This window comes from Trichosporon asahii (genome assembly GCF_000293215.1).
Source record: "Trichosporon asahii var. asahii CBS 2479 unplaced genomic scaffold scaffold00009, whole genome shotgun sequence".
In the NCBI taxonomy this organism is placed as follows: domain Eukaryota; kingdom Fungi; phylum Basidiomycota; class Tremellomycetes; order Trichosporonales; family Trichosporonaceae; genus Trichosporon; species Trichosporon asahii.
The window spans coordinates 437218-457628 of record NW_014040915.1 but is presented as its reverse complement, the minus strand read 5'-3'; the positions used below and the strand labels follow the sequence as shown (position 1 = coordinate 457628).

At 60.6% G+C, this 20411-nt stretch overlaps 8 protein-coding genes and 2 non-coding genes across 10 annotated transcripts; 7 read left to right on the top strand and 3 right to left on the bottom strand.

Annotated features, from left to right (window-relative positions):
- Positions 1 to 402: 402 nt before the first annotated feature.
- On the top strand, positions 403 to 2580 carry A1Q1_06962 (uncharacterized protein; the record flags this gene model as incomplete). Its single annotated transcript, XM_014327211.1, has 1 exon — positions 403 to 2580. One exon carries the CDS (start codon positions 403 to 405, stop codon positions 2578 to 2580), a length of 2178 nt encoding a protein of 725 aa, XP_014182686.1.
- Positions 2581 to 3201: 621 nt separating this feature from the next.
- A1Q1_t202 lies at positions 3202 to 3357 on the top strand. Its single transcript has one exon. It is a non-coding gene; the product is annotated as a tRNA-Tyr (tRNA).
- A 4557-nt stretch (positions 3358 to 7914) lies between these two features.
- A1Q1_06961 (uncharacterized protein) lies at positions 7915 to 8771 on the top strand (the record flags this gene model as incomplete). Its single annotated transcript, XM_014327210.1, has 2 exons — positions 7915 to 7948; positions 8002 to 8771. 2 exons carry the CDS (start codon positions 7915 to 7917, stop codon positions 8769 to 8771), a joined length of 804 nt encoding a protein of 267 aa, XP_014182685.1.
- An 802-nt stretch (positions 8772 to 9573) lies between these two features.
- Positions 9574 to 12022, top strand: A1Q1_06960 (dolichyl-diphosphooligosaccharide-protein glycotransferase; the record flags this gene model as incomplete). The annotated part of the gene is made up of 4 exons (XM_014327209.1): positions 9574 to 9911; positions 10008 to 10643; positions 10842 to 11444; positions 11497 to 12022. The coding sequence occupies 4 exons, from the start codon at positions 9574 to 9576 to the stop codon at positions 12020 to 12022; spliced, it is 2103 nt and encodes a 700-aa protein (XP_014182684.1).
- Positions 12023 to 12149: 127 nt separating this feature from the next.
- A1Q1_06959 (uncharacterized protein) lies at positions 12150 to 12659 on the bottom strand (the record flags this gene model as incomplete). The annotated part of the gene is made up of 1 exon (XM_014327208.1): positions 12150 to 12659. One exon carries the CDS (start codon positions 12657 to 12659, stop codon positions 12150 to 12152), a length of 510 nt encoding a protein of 169 aa, XP_014182683.1.
- Positions 12660 to 12861: 202 nt separating this feature from the next.
- A1Q1_06958 (uncharacterized protein) lies at positions 12862 to 13625 on the top strand (the record flags this gene model as incomplete). The annotated part of the gene is made up of 2 exons (XM_014327207.1): positions 12862 to 13309; positions 13351 to 13625. The coding sequence occupies 2 exons, from the start codon at positions 12862 to 12864 to the stop codon at positions 13623 to 13625; spliced, it is 723 nt and encodes a 240-aa protein (XP_014182682.1).
- Positions 13626 to 14238: 613 nt separating this feature from the next.
- On the top strand, positions 14239 to 15169 carry A1Q1_06957 (uncharacterized protein; the record flags this gene model as incomplete). The annotated part of the gene is made up of 2 exons (XM_014327206.1): positions 14239 to 14353; positions 14739 to 15169. 2 exons carry the CDS (start codon positions 14239 to 14241, stop codon positions 15167 to 15169), a joined length of 546 nt encoding a protein of 181 aa, XP_014182681.1.
- Positions 15170 to 15884: 715 nt separating this feature from the next.
- On the top strand, positions 15885 to 15963 carry A1Q1_t203. The gene has a single exon. It is a non-coding gene; the product is annotated as a tRNA-Gly (tRNA).
- Positions 15964 to 16155: 192 nt separating this feature from the next.
- Positions 16156 to 17993, bottom strand: A1Q1_06956 (uncharacterized protein; the record flags this gene model as incomplete). Its single annotated transcript, XM_014327205.1, has 3 exons — positions 16156 to 16217; positions 16256 to 17387; positions 17436 to 17993. The coding sequence occupies 3 exons, from the start codon at positions 17991 to 17993 to the stop codon at positions 16156 to 16158; spliced, it is 1752 nt and encodes a 583-aa protein (XP_014182680.1).
- Positions 17994 to 18530: 537 nt separating this feature from the next.
- Positions 18531 to 19662, bottom strand: A1Q1_06955 (nonhistone protein 6; the record flags this gene model as incomplete). The annotated part of the gene is made up of 5 exons (XM_014327204.1): positions 18531 to 18680; positions 18756 to 18842; positions 18907 to 18963; positions 19009 to 19371; positions 19615 to 19662. The coding sequence occupies 5 exons, from the start codon at positions 19660 to 19662 to the stop codon at positions 18531 to 18533; spliced, it is 705 nt and encodes a 234-aa protein (XP_014182679.1).
- Between the last annotated feature and the right edge of the window lie 749 nt (positions 19663 to 20411).

The window sequence follows — 20411 nt, the reverse complement described above, 5'->3', positions numbered from 1 at the left end:
GGCGAAAAGGGCACGGGGGCACGAGGGCAAAGCATTCCAATGACGCAAGGGGTGAGCCGGGCGTAGATCATTCGGATTCCTTATCTGGGAGCCCCTGTGGTGTACAGTGGGGGATTGTGGTACGGTGAGTGATGGCGGGAGTAAAAGCTTCTCAACTCGTGCCGGTCATCGAGCGCCTGAGCATCCAGGATCCCACCTCCTAGCCGAGCGACTCGACGACTCGACGTCAAACTCTCCGAATACATTGCACAACACCCTCCGCTGCACAGCGCAGCGCAATCCCACACCAACCCAACCCAACAACCTAACATCCACGACCGACCTGTTCGCCTGATTCGACAGAACCCGGCAGCTCCTCGGCCGCCCCTCTGCTGAGCTCCAGGCTCAGCGGCCATCTGCGTCATGTCGGCATCGTCCGGGACGACGCTCATCTCGCCCACGGCGAGCAACGGCGTCGCAAACGTCAACGCCGCTGCGTCCACCACCTCCTCGGACCGGGATCAGAAGCGGAAACACACCCGAGTGCACTCGGCCCACCATGCCCACGGCCACCACGGCGGACATCATGCCCACGGCCACCATGCGCATGGGCACCACGGTGTGCACCACGCTCATCACCACGGGCACGCGGGACATGCGCGGCGAAGTTCGCGTAGCTCTCGTCGATCGTCGGGCGAGAGCGATGGCCGCCGAGCCCTCGCGGCCGGGCTGACGATGCACGCGCTCGACGGGAAGCAGCGCCGGAAAGAGTCGGCTGGATCCAGCGCAATCATGCAGCGCACGACGAGCGATACGGGCTCGGGTTCGTCACGAAAAGCGTCTGACCCCGCCCCCGTCGTGAGCCGCACGCCGTCGAATACTTCCGTGCTCTCGTCGGAGGGCAAGCGCCCTGAAGGCTCGCGACACGACAGCAACAATTCGGGCCGCGGACGGCACCGGGATAGTGTCGAGGTCGAGGTCATTGCTGGCGATGCGGCAGAGGGCGAGGAAGACGGCGAGTGGGAGAGCGGCGAGGAGACACCCGCCACGGCGCTCAAGGACAACACGTATACCGGCCCTGCGGAGCGGGAACAGAAGGCGGCGCAGGCGGCCAAGGACAAGGAGGCGCAGGAGAGCGGAGACGACAAGGGCAAGAAGGTGCTTGCTGAGTCACCCTCAGATCTGCGCGAGCCCTCGCACTCGCCCCGCAACGAGCCGAAGCAGAGCACAAAGGGATTCCCTGGCACGCCGACACCGCTCCAGACGCCCTCGGCACCGAGCGGCACTACGAGCGGCGCCAACTCGCAGCCTGGCTCTCGACCTGCCAGCCGGCCCGCGAGCCGCCGCCCGTCGCTGACGCAGCGCTCCCAGAGCCGCATCTCGCTCACGCGCCCCGCCGACTCGACGACGAGCCTGACGTCCCTCCACCAAGAGGTCGTCCAGGAGGAGAAGCCGAAGGCGCCCGAACCCAAGCCTGAGCCGAAAGAGTACCCCTTCCCCAAGATGGAGGCGGAAAAGCAGGACAAGGGCAAGGGACGGGAGAAGGACGCGACGGGCGAGACGGTCAAGGAGACCAAGCGCGGCGACTCGACGGCCAGCCACACGAGCCAGACGAGTCAGGCGACCGTCAAGAGCACCACGAAGGATACGGCCAAGCTCCCCACGCATGGTGAGAGCGGCGAGACGCCGGACGCCAAGCCGAAAACGGACCGCATGCTCAGCGGCGACGACGTGCAGACGAGTCCGGAGGAGCTGCCCGATGCGCCCGCACAAAAGGTCAAGGGCTCGACGAGCCTCCCTCGCCCGCTTTCCGTCACCTCACTGCGCAGCATCCAGAGCCTGCGTGCTCCGCCGCATCCGCTCAACTCGCCGACGGGACGCAGCGGCTTCCTCGACTCGCCGAAGAGCGCCAAGCGCGTCGCGTCCCTGCACTACCCGCCTGCAGCGCCTGCCGTTGTCAACTGCGAGACAGTAGAGGGCCAGGGCTGGGACGAGGACGGCGCGCCAGCCCGCCCGCCCCCACCAACGCGGCCAGAACGTGTCGGCTCCTTCTCCTCTGTGCGTTCGCTGAAGGGCGTGCTTGGGCAGCCGCGGCCGCCCGTATCCCGCGCCGCCTCCTCGCGACAGACAGCAGCCCAGGCCGCCGCCGCCGCTTCTCGTTTGAACACGACCACAGACCCGGTCGCCTACCACCACAGCCTAGGCTTCAGCCAAGCGACGGCCGAGACGGCACACCTTCTCTCGCGTTTCCTGCCGCAGAAGAAGGGCCACCGGCCGCGATGGGCGATCAGTGCGCGAGAGGCAATGGCAGTGCACGAGGCGATCGCGAACGGCGAGGAGCCCGAGGTGCGCGTCGGCCTCACAGACGGGCAGTACCGGGACGCGCACGAGAGTCTGGTGAACACGCTCCGCGAGCTCGGCAAGACGCGCAAGGGCCCGCGGAGGGGCAACACCGTCTCGAAGAGCTACTCGTACCAAGCTCTCCTGGGCGGCGTTGGGGCCGAGGAGCTCCAGATCAACAGCAACGTGCCCCGCCGACGTGCCAGTGGGCAGACACCGTTCGAGATGAGCGTGAATCGCTGTCTCGCGCAGCGGCCATAGCGGCCTTGGCGGGTCGCATCGCGCAGTTGTCATGATCTCGATAGAAAGCAGCAATCTAGCTTAGCACACACCCTTCTCTTTTAGTCTCTTTAGTCTGGACTCGTCGCTGTAACTCGGCAGACGACGTTGTATTTTACTCTTTCCCTAGCCCTATGCGAGTGGTACAGATGCCGCTGAGCTTTGCACACGTCTTTGGTTTATAGTATTGACTGACATTCATTCATGCCCGCCGTCGGCGGTTGAGGTGCGCCGCCCCCTGATGCACTCGGTCATGTGGTTAACAGAGGCTCGGCATAGCTCCTCATAATGCAGTAACGGACGGGAAAGCAGCCTCATCAGAGAGAGTAGAGCCTACAGAGCCCGCAAACAGACAGCGATCGCTTTCGAGAGTGCAGTGTCAGCGACGCCGAGACATTCGCACCCCGCCACCCCCACATCTTCCCCTCCCTTCCTCCTCGCACCTCTCGCACCTCACGTTCTCACTCCTCCAACCCTCTCTTCCCCTCGCACCGTTTCACACCCTTTATTCCATCCAAACGTTTTTTTTTTTTTTTTTGCATTTCTGACAGCCGAAGGCTTATCCCCACCCGCGCCGGCGCAACTCTCGTCCAGAATCAGGACGTTCTCGTGGTGTAGTGGTTATCATACTGACTATAGCGTCGTAGAGCGATTCGAAACCATACTCTCTTAGGGTGATCTAACATCTTGAGCTTTGCCTCCTCCTCTCTTCCGGAGAGGGATTGGGAGTGGCCCCGGGTTCAAATCCCGGCGAGGACCTTTTTGACCTCTTCTCGACTCTCTGGAGGTGTTGGGAATGTTGGGAAGTGTGGGAGCTTTCGTTGGAAGACGGTCGGGTGGAAGAAGAGTGGTGGGGTGTGAGGTGGGATATTGGTGGCGGTGGAGGTGGAGGTCGATCGGGTGGCGAGGAAGGTATGGCTTGAACGCGCGGTCCATATGGGGCTAGCACGAACGTCAGCGGAGTCGAGTGGGCTCTAGTGGCGGCAAGGATGACTGGGAGACACTGTCGTGAGTGAAGCGGGCATCTCGCGTGAAGGCGAGAAGCGAGGCTCGTGGTGAATGGCGGACGATACCCCGGAATGATCTTCCGCCACTTCCTGCGATCGTGCAGTCGCTTCCAGCGCCTGTAGCTTGTAGCAAAGAGGCTGTGCAGAAGCCTTCACTTGTGCACAAGTAAGCATACCCATGGGCAAACGTGCGTCCGAGTCCGGAACGATGAGGGTGGAGTAACGATGGGCGGGAACGGCGGTGCAAGCTGCGCAATGGAAAGCTTCCCCTTCTGCGGCGGGCACATGCGAATCAGCGTTCAAGTCATATGGTCATGAGACGTCGAGAAATGCCTCATGTCTCAGGCGCAGGAGGCTGGGCTGGCAAACCCCGGTGTACCCGGTTCGACTGGGAATGCCAAGATGATTGTCGCTGTGTGGACTGCGGGATATGAAAGAGGGCGCGGGGGCGGGTGAGTCAGCCGCGCGTGAGTGATCGGCGGGGGTCAGATGACTGACAGAGCCCAGGCGTGGGCGATGGGCGTATGGAAGTACATGCAGCCGAGGTCACATGCCACGATAAGAGATTGTCGATTGTCAAAAGAAGTGGTAGCAGAGTCGACGATCAGACCTGAGTGCCAGTCGCCGGGAACTGAGACTAATGGCCGGCATTCTTCCATGGGTCGTTCACACGAAGGGCTATCCACTACGTTCTCAAATGGGATGAAGCATGGGGCAGAGGGGGCGCTTCACCCGTACTAAGTGAGGGGGAAGACGTCGCAGGCTGGTCGAGAGTGTCTTGCGATCAACGATTGACGGCGCTTCTAGCTCGAAAGCAATGCTAAAGGGGGCAAAATCCCGACTCCAAGCAGCACGTCCAACAGCAAGCGACGTGCCAGAGCCCGTCTCAGCCGCCCAGGACCCTCCAAGGACGGGGACTGAAGCATGAGATTAGGCTTTCGGCAGCTCGGCAGCTCGGGCAGAGTAGTGACCCGAGAGGAACGAGGCACGTCGCGGCGTCGCGTTCGCGCTACCGTTCTCGCTGTCGTTCTCAGCTGGCTTGGCGCGCGATACGACGAGCGTGCAGCGATGTCGCCATACGCACAAGAAGGCCACTCTTCTGCAGACAGAGTCGCAGTACTAACAACGCCCATGCGCGCCGTCTAATTCATGCAGGTTTGTATGAAGCCGCGCAGATGACTCGGTCCCGTGCGATCGGCGTGATAAGTCACGCCATACACCGCTGTGCGAATGAGTGCGCCTGGGAGAAACAGAGTCTGAGCCGAAACACATCTGGAACTGCCTTAACTCTTCCCGGAGCCAGAGGAAGACTCGCAAAGCTTTCAGAGTCACGCTCGGCCAGACGGAAATGGGAGAACAAGGTCGCACTTGGCAAACTCAAAACGGTACAGAAGCAGTCTCGCTTCCTCTGGCCGCTATACGGGCCAGGTGCCCGCAATAAAAGGCGTCGCGTCCTAGCTCTGCGTGGATGAGAGCTTGGGTATCTGGGCACGTCAGATGGACACCGCCAGCCGCAGGCCGCAGTGACACCGTCGCACCGGCGCAGCATCGGTGAGATTGGTGGGACCGGTGCAGCCGGTGCAGATTGATCATATGGCGAGCAGGAACCCGCAGCCTGTCGACCCGCCGCTCTTATATGTCTGGCCACCGATTGTGTCGATTAGACTGCGGGGATAAGACAGGGGATGGAACGGGATCGGATGGGGAAGACACTCAGCTGGAGCGAGATACTGCGCCGGAGTGCGGAGCTGGTGGCAGGCGAGGAGCGCGAGGAAGACGACCCGGTCGGCTGGAAGAAAAAGCACAGCTAGTGCGACGGCTTGATCTGCGGACGCAGCTGCCTCACACGACGTTCTGGGCTAGTCTGGCTGCGCCGGACGGCACTAGACACACTAGAAGGCGAGCGCAGGCTGCACAGTCACCTCATCCGATCCGCTGGCGGCCACTCGGATTGCGGCAACCGGCATGCGGCATCAAGCATCGGGGGAATGTCCGGATGGCTCGGCGTACATGAATGCAATCAGTAGTGATGCCGCAGCCAGGTCCAGTGCTTGGCCGCTGGGCGCGCTGCGCTGTAGACGCTTGCCGCTTGCGTTCTGGTCCAGCTTGAAGTGACTGCGCCTGGCACACATGGCGCGCCTGGCTCGGACCCTCGGACGACGGTGTTTCAGGTGGGAACACTGGGAATGCTGGGACACTGGGACGTGACTGATCGCTGCGTGCGCAGTCGGCTCGGCCGGCTCTGCTGGTGCGGGCGCAGCGTTCGATGCATGGGTTGCAATGACTGCGACAGGCGATCGCTGCGGGCTGGACTAGGCGGTGAATACACCAGTATCGATCAACACCGCACACCGCGTACCGCGTAGCAGCAGCCAACGAGAGACGTTGCTGGTGACGCGGTGCACAGGTGACATCACCACCCTACTTTTGTGCTCCTACTGCGGCGGTCACCGGGGCGTGGGCAGAAGGTTCATGGTGACACGGTACACAGGATCTCGAACTCGCAAACGGCGATGGCTTGTTTGCTGCACTGCTGTACGCTGGGAGCTGGGAACCGGTCGGTGATCGATGTCGGTCAAATGCAAACAACAGCAAGGAGTGGGCCAATGGGGCCAGTGATGCATGCTGAATGGGTGTAGCACGCCGCAAGCCACTACATACACCTGTGAGAAGCCTGCGCAGTTCATCAATGCCAGCCATAGCCGCCATAGATCCCACAGAGAGACGCACATATACGCAGCGTAGAGTTAATTAATGCATCAGGCGAGGCTAATAGGCTCCACCACAGTCTGCTGCATTTGAAAGAGCGCAGTCGAGTCTGTCGGCAGCGTCGCATGATGCGCATGATCGCATGGAGCATGTCGCCATATGGCATCTGAGACGCGCGACACGATCAAGCACTAAGCACGCCAGGTGAATGCGAAATGTGCCGCGAGGTCGCCATGGCCTGGCCCAAGATCGGTAGCGGTAATCGGTTCCGACGCTTGGCCCCCGCTTGGCCTTCACCCTCCCGTCTCCGGACCGGGCATGCTGCGAGTCAACGCGTCGCACCCGGGGGGCAGTTCTATGTTCTGTACGTCTGTACAATCTGTGTGCAGTGCTGCGACATACGCGCCCTGTCACACTCTGCTCGGGGTGATGCCGGGCCAGCAGTGCTTCTAGCGTCAACCTGAGTCCATCGCTCTGGGCCAGGTGTGTTCAGGCTTCCTAACCGTAGTGCTCGGAAGCTACGCAAGATGGCATTCCAAAGTAGAGTTCCCCCTGTGCACGTGGGGCTTGATTGAACACGCGTAGAGTAAGGTCTGCAGCAGACCGCAGACAGAGACGGCAGGGCCCGCCAGGGTCCACACCCTGGGGTGACCGGAGGCTACGACGAGCGGCGCATGTTTGGTCCGTTCCTTGGGTATCCTGCTCTCATCTCCTGGATGCTTCGCAGCTTGACTACGGTGACCAACCGGCCTGCGCGACCCCAGCCCAGCGGCCAGCGGCCTCGTTATTCCCCAGACCGAGACAGGGAGACAAGGCATGGGAACTGCGAGCCAGACCAACGCATACATGCGCTCTTGCCTCCTTTCGCCTCGCGCCTGCGACCGACTGATCAGAGATAGATGTACGCGATCGTCCCTGACCCCCTAGCTCACGCAGCCCCGACAAGCACGACAGTCCCCCGACCTGCGCGACCTGGGGTAACATGCCGCCATCGGCCGCACCCTTACCCCAGTACCCCGGTTCGCGCACCGCGTACAGGTGCACTGAATCTGCGACACTGCGACGCAGCGACGGTGCAACACCCTCGTTTGAGTATCCGCAGCAGCTCGAGGCTCAAGTGATGATCCTTGGTCCCTGTCTGGCACAGCTGGCACGGCTGCCGCCTGCGCGCCGCGCTCGCGAGTCATGCCCAGCGCGTCCAGCGTGCTTAGCCGCAGTCACGGAAGAAACACCGCAGCAGGCGAGGTACGAAGCACTGCGAGCCAGGGCACGGCACCACGGCACAGCGGAGCAACTGCTTGCCAGGAGAGGCAGAACATCCCCTCTGTGATGCTGCGGGGGTTGCACCCGGTGCACCGCTGTGCCCAGTGGATAGCAACCCATGTCAGCGCATCGCGACCGACTCGGGCTACTCACTAAACAACGCTCTCACCCCCCACCGACCACAGAGCACATATATAGCCAACTCGCCTTCCTCCCTCCTCTCAACATAACATATACCTCTTTCAAACCGTTTTGGCCACTTGCCCTCTTCACGAACGTCTCGCCTTCGTCTGCCCCATCACGCTCTAACCACCAACAACCAACCACACTCTTTACAATGAAGTTCACTGCCGTTACTGCTTTCGCGACTCGTGAGTCACCTTCCTTTTGGCCACCACCACTCTTCAACCGCTAACATTCCTAGTCGCCGCCTTCGCCTACGCCCAGGACCAGGCCGGTGCTAGCGGCGCCGACGCTGGTGGTGCCGCTCCCTCTGCTGGCGCTGAGGGCGGCGCCGGTGCTGGTGGTGACTCTGGCGCTGGTGCTGGTGCCGGTGCTGGTGCTGGCGGCGCTGAGGGTGGTGCCGCTGGCGCCTCTCCCTCTGCCGGTGCTGAGGGTGCCGCCGGCACCGACTCTGCTGCCGGCGCTGGTGCCTCTGGTGCCACTGGCGCTGAGGGCTCCCAGGCCGGCGCTGACGGTGCCCAGGGCGGCGCCGCTCCCTCTGGCTCTGAGGGTGCCGCCGGCGCTTCTGGCTCTGAGGGCGCTGCTGGTGCCTCTGGTGCTGAGGCCGGTGCTGGTGGTGCCAGCGCCACCTCTGGCGGTGCTGCCGGTGCCTCTGACACTGGCGCCGCTGGTGCTTCTGGCTCTGGCGCTCCTGGTGCCGGTGGTGCTGCTGGTGGTGCTTCCTCCTCTGGCGCTGGTGGTGCCGCCGGTGCTGCCCCCACCTCTGGCGGCAACGCCGCCTCGTCTGGCGCTGGCGGTGCTGGCTCCTCTGGCGCTGCCACCTCTGGCGGCAACGCCCTCTCCTCCGGCTCCTCCAAGGTCGGCAGCGCCACCGGTGCCGCTGGCTCCAAGACCTCTGGCGCTGCTGGCTCTGCCTCCTCGGCCGCTGGCTCTGGCGCCTCCGCCATCGCCGTCTCGGGCGCCTCGGTCGCCGCTGCCGTCATCGCCGCGGTCGGTATCTCCGCCTTCTAAGCTACTCAACGCCTGTGCATTTCGCTCCCGTTGTTCGCTTCAGTACATTCTCCCAATCAACCTAGACCTCTACCCCCGAGCATCTTAGGCTCATCACGCAAACCAATTAGACTTTAGTTCGCAACGTTTATACTTATGATCAATCAATGAAAGCGTTGTCTGTTTAGATCTCCAAATATCTCGCTGCAGCCGCAATCCTCCAGCTGACGAGATGACCAAGCGCTAAGCGACGGGCGTGATCGGGGAAGATCTGCGCACCGGTCTGAGAGACCGAGACGTGTGAACGTCGACTGCGGAACCACGTTGCGCAGCTCGGCGAGGCAAAAATAGACACCGAGGCTGCAGCACATCGTGTGCATGACTGTGTAGGGTGCGAACAAAGGCAACTCACTACGGTCGAAGCATACAGTGAGCTTCCACTCACGTTTGGCTGGAGCAGCAACGGTGTTCTGGCAGGAGTAATCTCGGACTTACAAGCAGATATCCGGCTAAGCGTCAGGAACGGACCCGGAAATCGTGGCTGGAAGAGACGCGAGCGAATGCGGTGTCCACGGCGATCACCGTGCGGCCGGCAGCACAGGCAATCATGAGACTCACTCGCCATTCTCTTCATCGCTCAACCAACCCATCCCACGACATTCAACAACATTGAACGTTGGCGTAACGCCCGCCACACCTCACACGCTCTACTCCGACCCAGCCCCTGGCGCCGCGAGCACAGACCACGATGTCGCTGTCAGGAAGGTCCAACCCGGACCATCTGGAGAAGTCTTCCCCACCCTCCTCTCGCCGCTCCTGCAACATGCTCCGATCACGAAGACGACTGTTACTGTGGATTGTGGGGCTCATCGCCTCGATTGTGTTCATCTCGCGGACAGCCTATGTCGTCGCGAACCGGCGCGCCGACAGCCGAGCGCTCGCCTCGCTCGAGAGGGCCATGACCTCGCTTGAACACCCGGAATCACCGCTTTCGCTCGAAGGGAACAGGAAGATTCTCATCGTGCAACACGTTCGGGGAAAACGTATTGACATGGCGAGCGAGCTTAGCCACAAGCTGTACGCCAAGGCGTGGGGGTACCGGCACAAGACGACGGGCGGGAACTACTGCGGCCGGAATGTTCATGGCAGTTTCAACAAGGTGTTCGTGCTGAGAGACGCCATGCGCGAGGAGCTGAAGCACAAGACAGCCGACTGGATCCTGTACGTGTGATAGTACGATCGGAGCTGACCCGGCAGGTACACCGATGCGGATACGATCGTTTCAGACCCGTCGGTGGCGATCCACGTCCTCCTCCCTCCGGAAAATACGACGCCTGAGCCGCTGCTTTTGGGATCGCAAGATCACAACGGCTTCAACGCGGGCGTTTTCCTCATCCGCGTGCACCCGACGATGCTGCAGTTCCTCGAGGACCTAATCAGCGACACGAAGCTGCCGGGCAAGCTGAGCGACCAGCACTATATGGGTTTCCGTCTGCGGACGCAGCCGAAGTACTCGGACCACTTCTACGAGATCCCCAAGCAGTGGCTGAACGCGTACTGGATCGATGAGCTCGGCCGCAAACCGTGGCGCCCGATGCTGCACGTGCACCTCGTCAACTGGCTCTCGGAGAGCGTCTCGTGGCGGCCCATGATCCGCCAGGCCACCCGTATCTCGAAGGACGCAAAGGAGGCGTACTCCAAGTCATACAACGTGAACGGCAACGTGCCCAACAGCATCTTTGGGTTCGAGCTCCTGCCCCAGTACGCCATGACGGGCGTCAGCGCGGAGAAGTGGTGGAAGCAGGCTCAGAATGGCGTCAGGAAGATGAGGTTCCTCGATGAGAACGGAGAGGGTTCCAGGATCGACGGAGACCAGTACAACGAGGACAGGAGGTATGTCGTTTGGTGAGGGTTAGATCTTTGGATGCTGGTGCCGGAAACCCGCCGAGAGTTATGCTCGAGCATCGTGGCTGCTATCGTGAATCGTTGTACAATTAGCATCAACCACGCATTGTAGATACCCCATGCATCGTGGTTTATCGTGTCAAGCAGTGCAAATTGCATGTCAGGCAATGCGTTGTGCATGCTCAGCTTCGTCTTGTCACTTGGGCCACCCGCAATGCTAGCGGTTGTCGCAGATTACCGTGGTGGTGACGACACTTTGCTTCCGTCCGGCCGCGACCTCCACGACACAGCGCGGGCGAGGTTAGTGACGCGTGCCAACATTGACCAGTCCAAAACCACCACAACAACCATGCGTCTGTCCTCTCTGCTTGGACTCGCAGGCGCGCTGCTCCCGGCAGCGCTCGCCGCCAACCCGGGACGGGAACACTGGGCGGAACTGGCCGCGAAGTCGAAGAACGGCATCATCACCCTCGACTCGGAGAGCTACGAGGACATTCTGTCCGGAGACCGCGACTACGGCGTGCTCGTCGAGCTGACGGCGCTGGGGGCCCAGTACAAGTGCAACCCGTGCCACGAGTTTGAGCCGGTGTACCAGGAGCTGGCGAAGAGCTGGCAGCGCGTGCCTAAGGACGCCCGGGATCACTACTTCATTGCCGAGCTCGACTTCGCCGACGGACAGTCGGTGTACCAGAAGCTCCAGCTTAACACTGCCCCGACCGTCTTCTACCACCCGCCCAACAAGGGCGAGCGCGCTAGCAAGGAGCGCAAGCAGTATGACCTGAACCGCGCGTGAGTACTGGAGAGAAGCTTTCTGTGCTCCTCGAAATCAGCTGATCCACAGCGGCCTCGGCCTTCCCAACCTCCACTCGTTTGTCAAGTCCACGACGCCAGTGTCGTTCGAGATCTACCGCCCGATGTCTCCCTGGCCGTTCATCATCACGCCCTTCCTGATCGGAGCGGCCGGCTATGTGCTCTACGCGACGAGCGACTTCTGGATCCCCGTCGCCCAGTCCCGCATCTTCTGGGGCGTGCTCAGCATCATCGCCGTCACGATCTGGACCTCGGGCTACATGTGGAACCGCATCAAGGGTGCGCCGTACGTGACCGCCGGCCCGAACGGACAGGTCAACTGGATCGCCCAGGGTTACGGCAACCAGTACGGCCTCGAGACGCAGGTCGTCGCGGTGCTGTACGCCTCGCTCGCCGGCGCCGTCGTCATCCTCACCACGCTCATTCCCGCCCAGGCCAACACGAACAAGCAGCGCGTCGGCGTCCTCCTCTGGGTCGCGCTCATCGTTGTCCTGTACTCGTTCCTCATCCGCCTGTTCAAGATCAAGAACGGCGGCTACCCCTTCGGCCTCTTCTAAGCTACAGAGCCGCCGACATCGTGTTAGACGTAGCAAAAGCGCACCTCGCGCTATTATAGATCAGTATGCATTGCTGAAAGATATCCTGAATCGGTAGATGATACATGAGTGGTCTGCTGTCTGTGGTTTAAGCCTCCTCGCGCTCCTTCGCCGCCTTCGCCTCAGTCTTGAAGCCGTAGTAGTCGCCGATGCGGCGCGTCGCGTACTCCAGAAGTTCGCGGTCACGCTTGCCCTCTGGCGGTGATTGCAGCGTGTGCTTGGTGTCGACGTCAAAGACCATCTCGGGCACGCCATGCGTCAGGAGCTCGCCGTGGTCCTCGTTAACCTCGACCTCGTGCACGAGGTCCATGAGACCGACGAGCTCGTTCAGCTCCTCCAGAAGCTTCGCCTCCTCCTTTGAGCCGGCTGGCGGTGGGTTCAGCGCCGCAAGGGTGTGCAGACGTTCGAGGTCAGCTCGCGAAAGCGATGATGGAGGGATGGAGAGGATCGGAGGGTCGAGCGGAGTGACCGGCTGCTGGAGCTCGGTGAGGGGAACGTTGGGGCGGAGAGGATGGTCGGACGATTCCTGAGAGTAGAACCGTATCGGCCGCGGTACTCGGACTGCACGCAGTGCCCGCAATGTTCGTGGTCGGAGCATGCTTGTCGGCTTGTCGATGGCGAGGTCATGACCGCATCTGAATCTAGAGTCGAGAGAGGGTGGGAGACCTCCACCGGCCGGCGGAGTTCGGGTGCCACACCCGCCGCCTGGTCGGGAAAAAAGTCGCTGGCTGGCGTCTGCCAGGCGGCCTGGCGGGCTTGGAAAGTCGCCCCGACATCTTTCCTCATCACCCATCGCCTCCATGAACCGCCTCCAGCCGCTCCTCCGTGCGTCGCAGCACGCGACCTCGTCGCGCGTGACGCTTGACGCTCTCGCGTCTCTGTCCGCGCGCTCCTTCGCCACGTCCGCGGCCGCCCAGGCGGGACCGCGCCGCAAGCCTGTCGAGGTCGAGGTCCCTCCTCTCCGCTGGGAGCCCGAGTCGCCCGAGCCGTACCGCAACTCGAACGGCCTCGCTGACCGCGCCCCGACGCATACCCTCACCATCGCCTGCTCCGCGAACAACTGCATCCTTACCTTCACCGACCGCATCGGCCCCCTCGTCCCCAACACGTTTGCGGGACAGGCAAAGAAGTTCAAGGGTGCGCAGCGAGGATCATATGAGGCCGCGCACCAGGCTACGGTCCGTATGATTGAGCAGATCAAGAAGGTTGCGGAGGAGTTCAGGCAACGCCAGGAGAAGAATCCGGAAGGTGAGTACTGGCTGAAAAGACGGAGCTCGGAAGGGGTACAGAAGAGGCGCTCGCATTGGCTGGTTTCTTCGCACCAGAGCTTTCGGACTTCAGGACGCGGCGGCGTCTCAATGAGCAAACAGCTAACGATACAGACGTTGAGCGCATGTACATTCGTGTTGCGTTCAAGGGCTTGTTCGGGCACGGGCGCGACGCCGCCGCTACCGCCATCGGTGGACCTGAGGGCGAGGACATCCGTAACCTCATCACTCGCGTTGAGGACCGCACCCCGATCAAGATCGGAGGAACCCGTGCGCGCCGACCTAGGAGGGTTTAGAAGATTAGCAAGGTGAGTACTATTGAGCACTGCCGTGCTGCTGCTGGTGTCATTTCGGACGTAGCTAACATCAGATTAACAATTGTATGCATTTGTTCAACGACTCGCAACACCGATCAAGCAACCCGAACATGATCTTACTGACGCTCTCTGTATCTCTACGACGGTCAACGAACCGTTGGCACTTTCGAAGCCCCTCGCTCTGCATTCCTCCAGGCCGGGGGGTCAAAAAGTCGCCAAAAGAAAGCCAACCCGACGCTCCCACAAGATGGGGGCGCGGGTCCTCTTTTATTCCTTGTTTGTCCAACTTCCACATGACAGCTGAGGTATGCTTAGAGGAGACATTTATAGCCCGAACCACATGCATTCGCACTTGCTCTGCCTACATCGTTGCCCGCGTGCATCACTTCCTGCCCGCCGATTCTTGTAAACGCTGCACTCGAACTGAAATCCAGGCACAGGCGGACGGGCAGCCACCGCTGAAACGCCGAAACCCCGGGCCACTGGGACGGCAGGCATTGCACCCTGCCTGCCTGCTCGCGCTGGGTGGTGAGACGCACTCAGTGAGCTACGAAGGTCTCGACACCGAGCTACGGCACATCACACCACCACCATGCTCCGCTACGCCGCTCGCCCCCTGCGGGCCGCTCGAGGATTCTCGACCTCCGCTCCCCGCCGCGGCGGCCACTCCGGCGCCCACGGCTCCGCCGAGCACGACACCGTTGAGAGTGGGTATCAGACGCTCCGATGACCGAGGGAAGGTCGACGAATACACGACGGACTCGAAACGAGAGACATGCTTGGAGACGGCTCAGAGACGGCTCAGAGAGAGAGTGGCTCCGGTGTTGGAAGAAAGACACAGAGCTGGAGCATGTGCAGGAGGCCGGACAGATGGAGCGAAGGCGATCGGACATTTGGAGACAACATCGTTTCACATGTCCGATCGATCAGCTCTACCTCGTTGGGTGGCTAGATCGAGCTGCTGTACCGGAGGTGTGCCGGACCTGTTCGGGTGTGGTGCAACACGGTCCCACGCAGGTTCCGCCCAGTCGTCCGTCGTGTAGTCGAGCCCGTTGAATGCTACGGGCTTGCGTTTCCAGAGCTAACATGCAGACTTCATGAACGCTACCTGGCGCAACGCCTTCATCGCCATTGCCGCCGTCGCGCTCGCTGTCAAGTACGGCCCCTCGCCGATTGAGGGTGTTTCGGCTTCGCCCTCGGTCTCGAACGACAACCTCGAGAAGGAGGCCGCGGACAAGAACGCGCCGTGGATCACGCGTTGGTACGCCAACAACATGAAGGGCGACGGCAAGCTGTGGGACGAGCGCAACGCCAAGCACCTCGAGCTCACGATGCAAGCCGCCGACACGCGCCTGCTCTACAACGAGGCCGAGCTCCCCCACGTCTACCGCCTCAAGAACCCGTCGTCCTTCCTCCAGGCCTCGCCGCACTCGATCGGCGTCGGAACCCAGGCCAACCTCAACGGCACCGTCATCAAGGAGGACGGATCCCCGGACGTCACCCTCAAGGACGTCAAGATCTAGCACCAACACCCTACACAGGATAGAAAAATGCAAAGCATACAGCAGTACTGAGAGGGACTCACTCACCCGCTACTAACCTATGGCTCACTTCCCAGGTGCGGTTTCGTGGGCGATCACAAAGGCTGTCGAGCGATCCTGCGAGGTACTACGACTGTCACTGTCCCTCTGGCTCTTGTTCCGATACTCTCCCTCATTGTTGCTTCAGTTTCTTCACGCGGGGTGCCAAAGCGGAGATGGGCAATGGCCGGGTGAGGCCAGCGAGGGGTAAAGGCTAGCACCTACCTGCGAGTTCCCTGCTCATTCCGGGCCTGGCAATGGCTCATCATATCTCACGGCGACGTAGAATCAAGCACTGCGTGTTCTGTTCTCCGGCTTGTGCCGCGTTCGCTATGTCGGAAAGCAGTTAGCCATGCTATGGCACGACGGACTGTGACACCATGGAAATCCATAATTCTCGACATCCTGTAGTCACTCACCTTCAGAATGCATCCAGATTGCGAATCCACGCATTGTCAGGAAGCACTCAGTCCTGTTCCCGATGCTGGTCTGTCCCCAGCCTACCCTAGCCATCCTCCAAGCGCGCATGAGGCTGAGCACGACACAGATGGACCACCTACCTCAATAATTACCTGAAACGAGTCTCGGATATCAGGGCACCAGAATTGGGCGGACAGCCGACTAACTCCGCAGCCAATTGGCGCAGCGGTCTAAGCGGACACTGATGGTGAAACGGCTATCATGCATCTTTCCCATCGAGCAAGGATGCGTTAGGGGTTCGATTCCCCTTCAGTGTATCGTTTTTGGGCTCTGCTTGTTCTCATGTAGCTCTCCAGAATCTGCGAACACCCCTGCTGAAGGCAGTGTTCCGAGCCATCCCCCTAAGGGCCACGTTCTGATCTCAAAGAAGGTTTGGTCAGTGTCTGAAGAAGAGTGGCTGGGTAATGGCGGTAACGGCGAGCCAAGTGAGAACTAATGCATCTAAATATCTAACAACAGGAGCCTGCCTTCGGCGGCCACTTGACCTCCTCGTACATGAGCTCGTCCGGGTCTGGGCTTGATTAGCGTTGCGCGTCGAGCAATACTCACAAAGCTTGCCGGGGTTCATGATGCCGAGCGGGTCGACCGAGTTCTTGATGCGAAGCATGAGGTCGAGCGTACCATCACCGAGCTCGTCGCGGAGGTACTTCTTTTTGGTCATACCAACGCCGTGCTCGCCAGTACATGTTCCGTCGAGCTCCTGGGCCTTCTTGATGATGCCGCTCATCACCTTGCTCATCATGGGCACCTCATCGAGACCTCTCATGATGATGGTCGCGTGGAAGTTGCCGTCTCCGACGTGACCAAGGATGGGCGCGTAGATGCCGAACTCCTTGAACTTTGCCTGGGAGTCGGCGACGAGCTCGGGCAGCGCCGAGATAGGCACACACACGTCGTTGCCGTACAGCATGGGCGTCTCGTAGCCTGAGTGTCCGAGGGCAGCGAACAGGGCACCCTTGCGCGCGGCCCAGATAGCAGCGCTCTCCTTCTCGTCCGCGGCGAAGTGGATGTTGCCGCCTCCATGCCGGCCAGCCAGATCCTGGACAGTCTGCGCGCTGTTCTCGAGGACGGTTGGGTTCCCTTGGAACTTGAAGAAGATCGAATCCTTCTCCGGCAGGTTGTTCGGCATGATGCCCGAGTGGTTGAGAGCAGCAACACTGAGCGCGTCAAGCAGTTCAACACACTGCACCTGCACTCCGTCATTGAGGATATCGACCACAGCGTCGACGGCAGCCCTCACGCTTGGGAACGACACGACACCGACACGCGTAGGCAGTAAGGGCGCGAGGCGCACAGTGACCTCCGTGATGATGCCAAGCGTGCCCTCGGCGCCGACGAAGAGCTTGGTCATGTCCGGTCCAGCGGAGGACTTGCGGCTCCGCTGCCTCGTCTTCAGCACCGTCCCATCCGGCAGAACAGCAGTCACGTTGAGGAACCACTCGCCGCGCGCCGTACCGTATCGCACAGAGTTGGTGCCAGAGCATCCCGTCCCGATCATGCCACCGATGGTCGCATCTGGACCCGGGTCGAGCGGCAGGAAGAGGGGGATCCCCTTCTCGGCCAGCTCGGCGTTCAGCGTCTCGTAACCCAGTCCAGCCTGCACGACCGCGTCGCCGTCTTGCGGGTGCAGCGCAAGGATGCGGTTCATCTTCGTCATGTTCACGCAGATGCCTCCGTAGGGCTGACAGTCAGCGTGCTCAACAAACCCCCGTCTTTAGCCGGCACTCACCGCACTGAACTGGCCCTCCAGTCCCGTTCCGCTGCCATACGGTACAACGGGCACGCGATACTTAGTCGCAACCTTCATGATCTTGACCACATCCTCAGTTGTCTCGGGGTAAACAACTGCACTTGGGGGCAGCGCAATGCCATACGTCCACGCCGAGCCACCGTGGTGCGCGAGGTCCTCCTCGTCCGTCGTGATGTGGTCATCGTCAAAGAGCCCCTTCAGGTCGTCCACTGCCGCGGCGTAATCCTCAGGCGAGCCGAATCGGTGTCGCAGTTTCGGATTCGGGTCAAAGGCAGGGTTGACGCTACCCGAAGCGACAGTAGCTGCGGCGACCGTGGTAGGAGCAGCGGCAGGCTTGGCGTCAATGTTGGCCTGCTCCCTTCGTCCCAGAGCGTACGCTGCGAGACCGACAGCCGCGACACCGAGGACGGCGGGTACGACGCGGCCCGCGGAGGATCCGGATCCGGATCCGGCGGAACGCGGTCCGGTAGACGCATACCGCTGGGCGAGCTGGCGCTGGCGCAGCGAGCGCACCGCCTGTCGTCGCAAGTGGAACATTGGTGTGTATGTTGTTGCAAGAACGCAAGGATCGCCGACTATGTGGGCACACGACTTCGACCGCTGCTGCCCTACCGGGGCCGGCCGAGATCTCTGGACGCCGTGATGCCGGTCTTCCGGCCCGGGATTTCCATGTCGTATCGTCGGTTAATTTAAGATTACAGGCCACTTGCTTCGTTTTTTGCGCACGGCTCGCACCGCGACATCTCGCCATCAGCCACTCGCAGCACGCCACTTGAAGCGCGTTTTAACAACGATGAAAGAGGCGAGTGCATGCACAGTTGGACAACGAAGGAAACAAATAGAAAGGGGTACTAACATTTATACTGCAATACTGTCGATTGTTTTTACTACTACTACGGGTCACACTGCAAACGACAGTGACAGGAACTACAAGCAAACCCCTCTCCGAGTGAGGCTCTCGGGCCTCTCGAAATCAACGAAGATTCACACGCGTACGGAAAATGAAAAGAAGAGAGGAGAGTCAACACCCGGAATAGCTTGAGGACATAGGTTGGTTTTAGATCGTTCGGAGTTTTACTCCTTGTTCTTCTTCTTCTTGCCGCTCTTGTCGGCGGGAGTCGACTCGTCCTTCGACTTGCGCTTCTTGTCCTTCTTTGTCGACTGAGGAGTGGTGGGGAGAACAGGGGTGGCAACGGAAGGGAAGACCTTGGCAGCGGTGCCGGCCTAAGATGGTCAGCGACTTGGCATTGCGGGACAACCGGAAACAGCAGGCGTGCCCAAAAATGAATTGGCACTCACAGCCCCGTCATCGGACGAGTCATCTTCAGAGGATGAATCGTCGCTAACAACGTCGCTAGCAACTGCTCCAAGAGTAGCAGGGGCACCCTAACGGTTAGTCACGAGAACGGCTCACCAGGGCAATATCGCCAATATCACCCGCGGCGCTCACCCCCTTGTACGCTTCTTCAGCCACACGGTACTGGGTGGTGGCCTCGTTGTACGCGTCCTCGTAGACCTGATGTCAGTTGAGACGCAACATCAAGATGCTTACCTTACGGGCGGGCTCATCAAGATCCTTCCATCGGTTGGCGATCACACTGAGAACCTCCTTGTAGGGCATGCCAGGGTGGGCCTGGCGGATCTCCTCACGAATGTCGTTCTGGAAGAGGAGGTAGGCAGAAGGAGGGCGCTTGGGGGCGTTGGGGTCCTTGGGCTTCTTCTCCTTCTGCTTGCGAGACTTCTTGTTGGCCATAGCGGCGGCAGCAAGAACCTCGGCAGCACCCATGGCACCTCCCTCAACGGCAGCGAGAGCAGCAGAGGTGGTGAGGGCAGAGGGGGACAGGCGCGCGTACTCCTCGATGATAGCAACGCAGCGAGTCATGGCATTGGCGATGTCCTTGAAAGAAGCCATCATCTGGAAACCGCATCAGCATGCATTCCTTTGGCATGGAAATGGAAGGTTGAGGGGGGGTGGTAAGACGAGGAATGCAACTGCCAACGAGTTTGCGGTTGTTTGGTTCCTGTCGCCCGCCACATAGAGCCCAGCTACCCTGGGTGGGAGAGCCTTGACCTGATTGACCAAGGCTGCAAAGCCCCATACAGAGGTTCGCGGCTGGAGCTCGAGGTGGAAAAGGGTTCGCGTTCTGTATGGACTTACCTCCTGGCGCTTGGCCTCCATCTCTTCGTAACTAGCCATGGCAGCCATGTTGTTGCTGTTGGTGGCGGACCGATAGCAGAGGCGGAAGGCACCATGGTGGATGGCAGCGCGGTGTGGATTGAGAGGCGGAATGACGCGACGGGAGACGTGAGAAAAACGGGTGACAAAACGAGACGATGGCGTGGAGCGGGGACGCGATAGTCAGCACGGTTGAACCAGCTTTCGGCGACGGGGAGCTCACAGGTTGAAGTCGAAGTTGTTGGCGTTTATCTTGAACGAGGTGCTCCGTGGGCAAGAGGTGGTGGATGGCTAATAGGATGTACTAAAGATGTTGTACACGGATGGTGGTAATGGAAGGATTACTAACAAAGATGGGGGGATCAGTAGGAGTAACGAGGGTTCTTAAGAGGGTGTAGTCGGGTGGCCGGTATCCATTTGAGCATTTTTCAGCAGCGCCCCGCCGACGGGACTATATCGATTAACAAACACTATTTTCGATTTGCCCCCGCTTATGTGTTTGGTATTTGATCGCCTAGCGACTGGTCACTTGCCCAAACCGGCACTTGACGCATTACGGCCCAGATGGCCAGACCTCCTTTGGAACTCCGCCCCGCCCATGCCGCCCAGCGACGCACCTAAATACAACTTATTCGGGCGTTCGCAATTCGATTTGGCGTAATATTTGAAATGCCTTCAGATCCGCGATCCGGCTGCGCCTAAACTTTGTAACCTATGCTGCAATTGGTCCCGCTAATCTCTGCTTATGCCCCTGCCCGTATCTCCTTGTGCTTGTATCA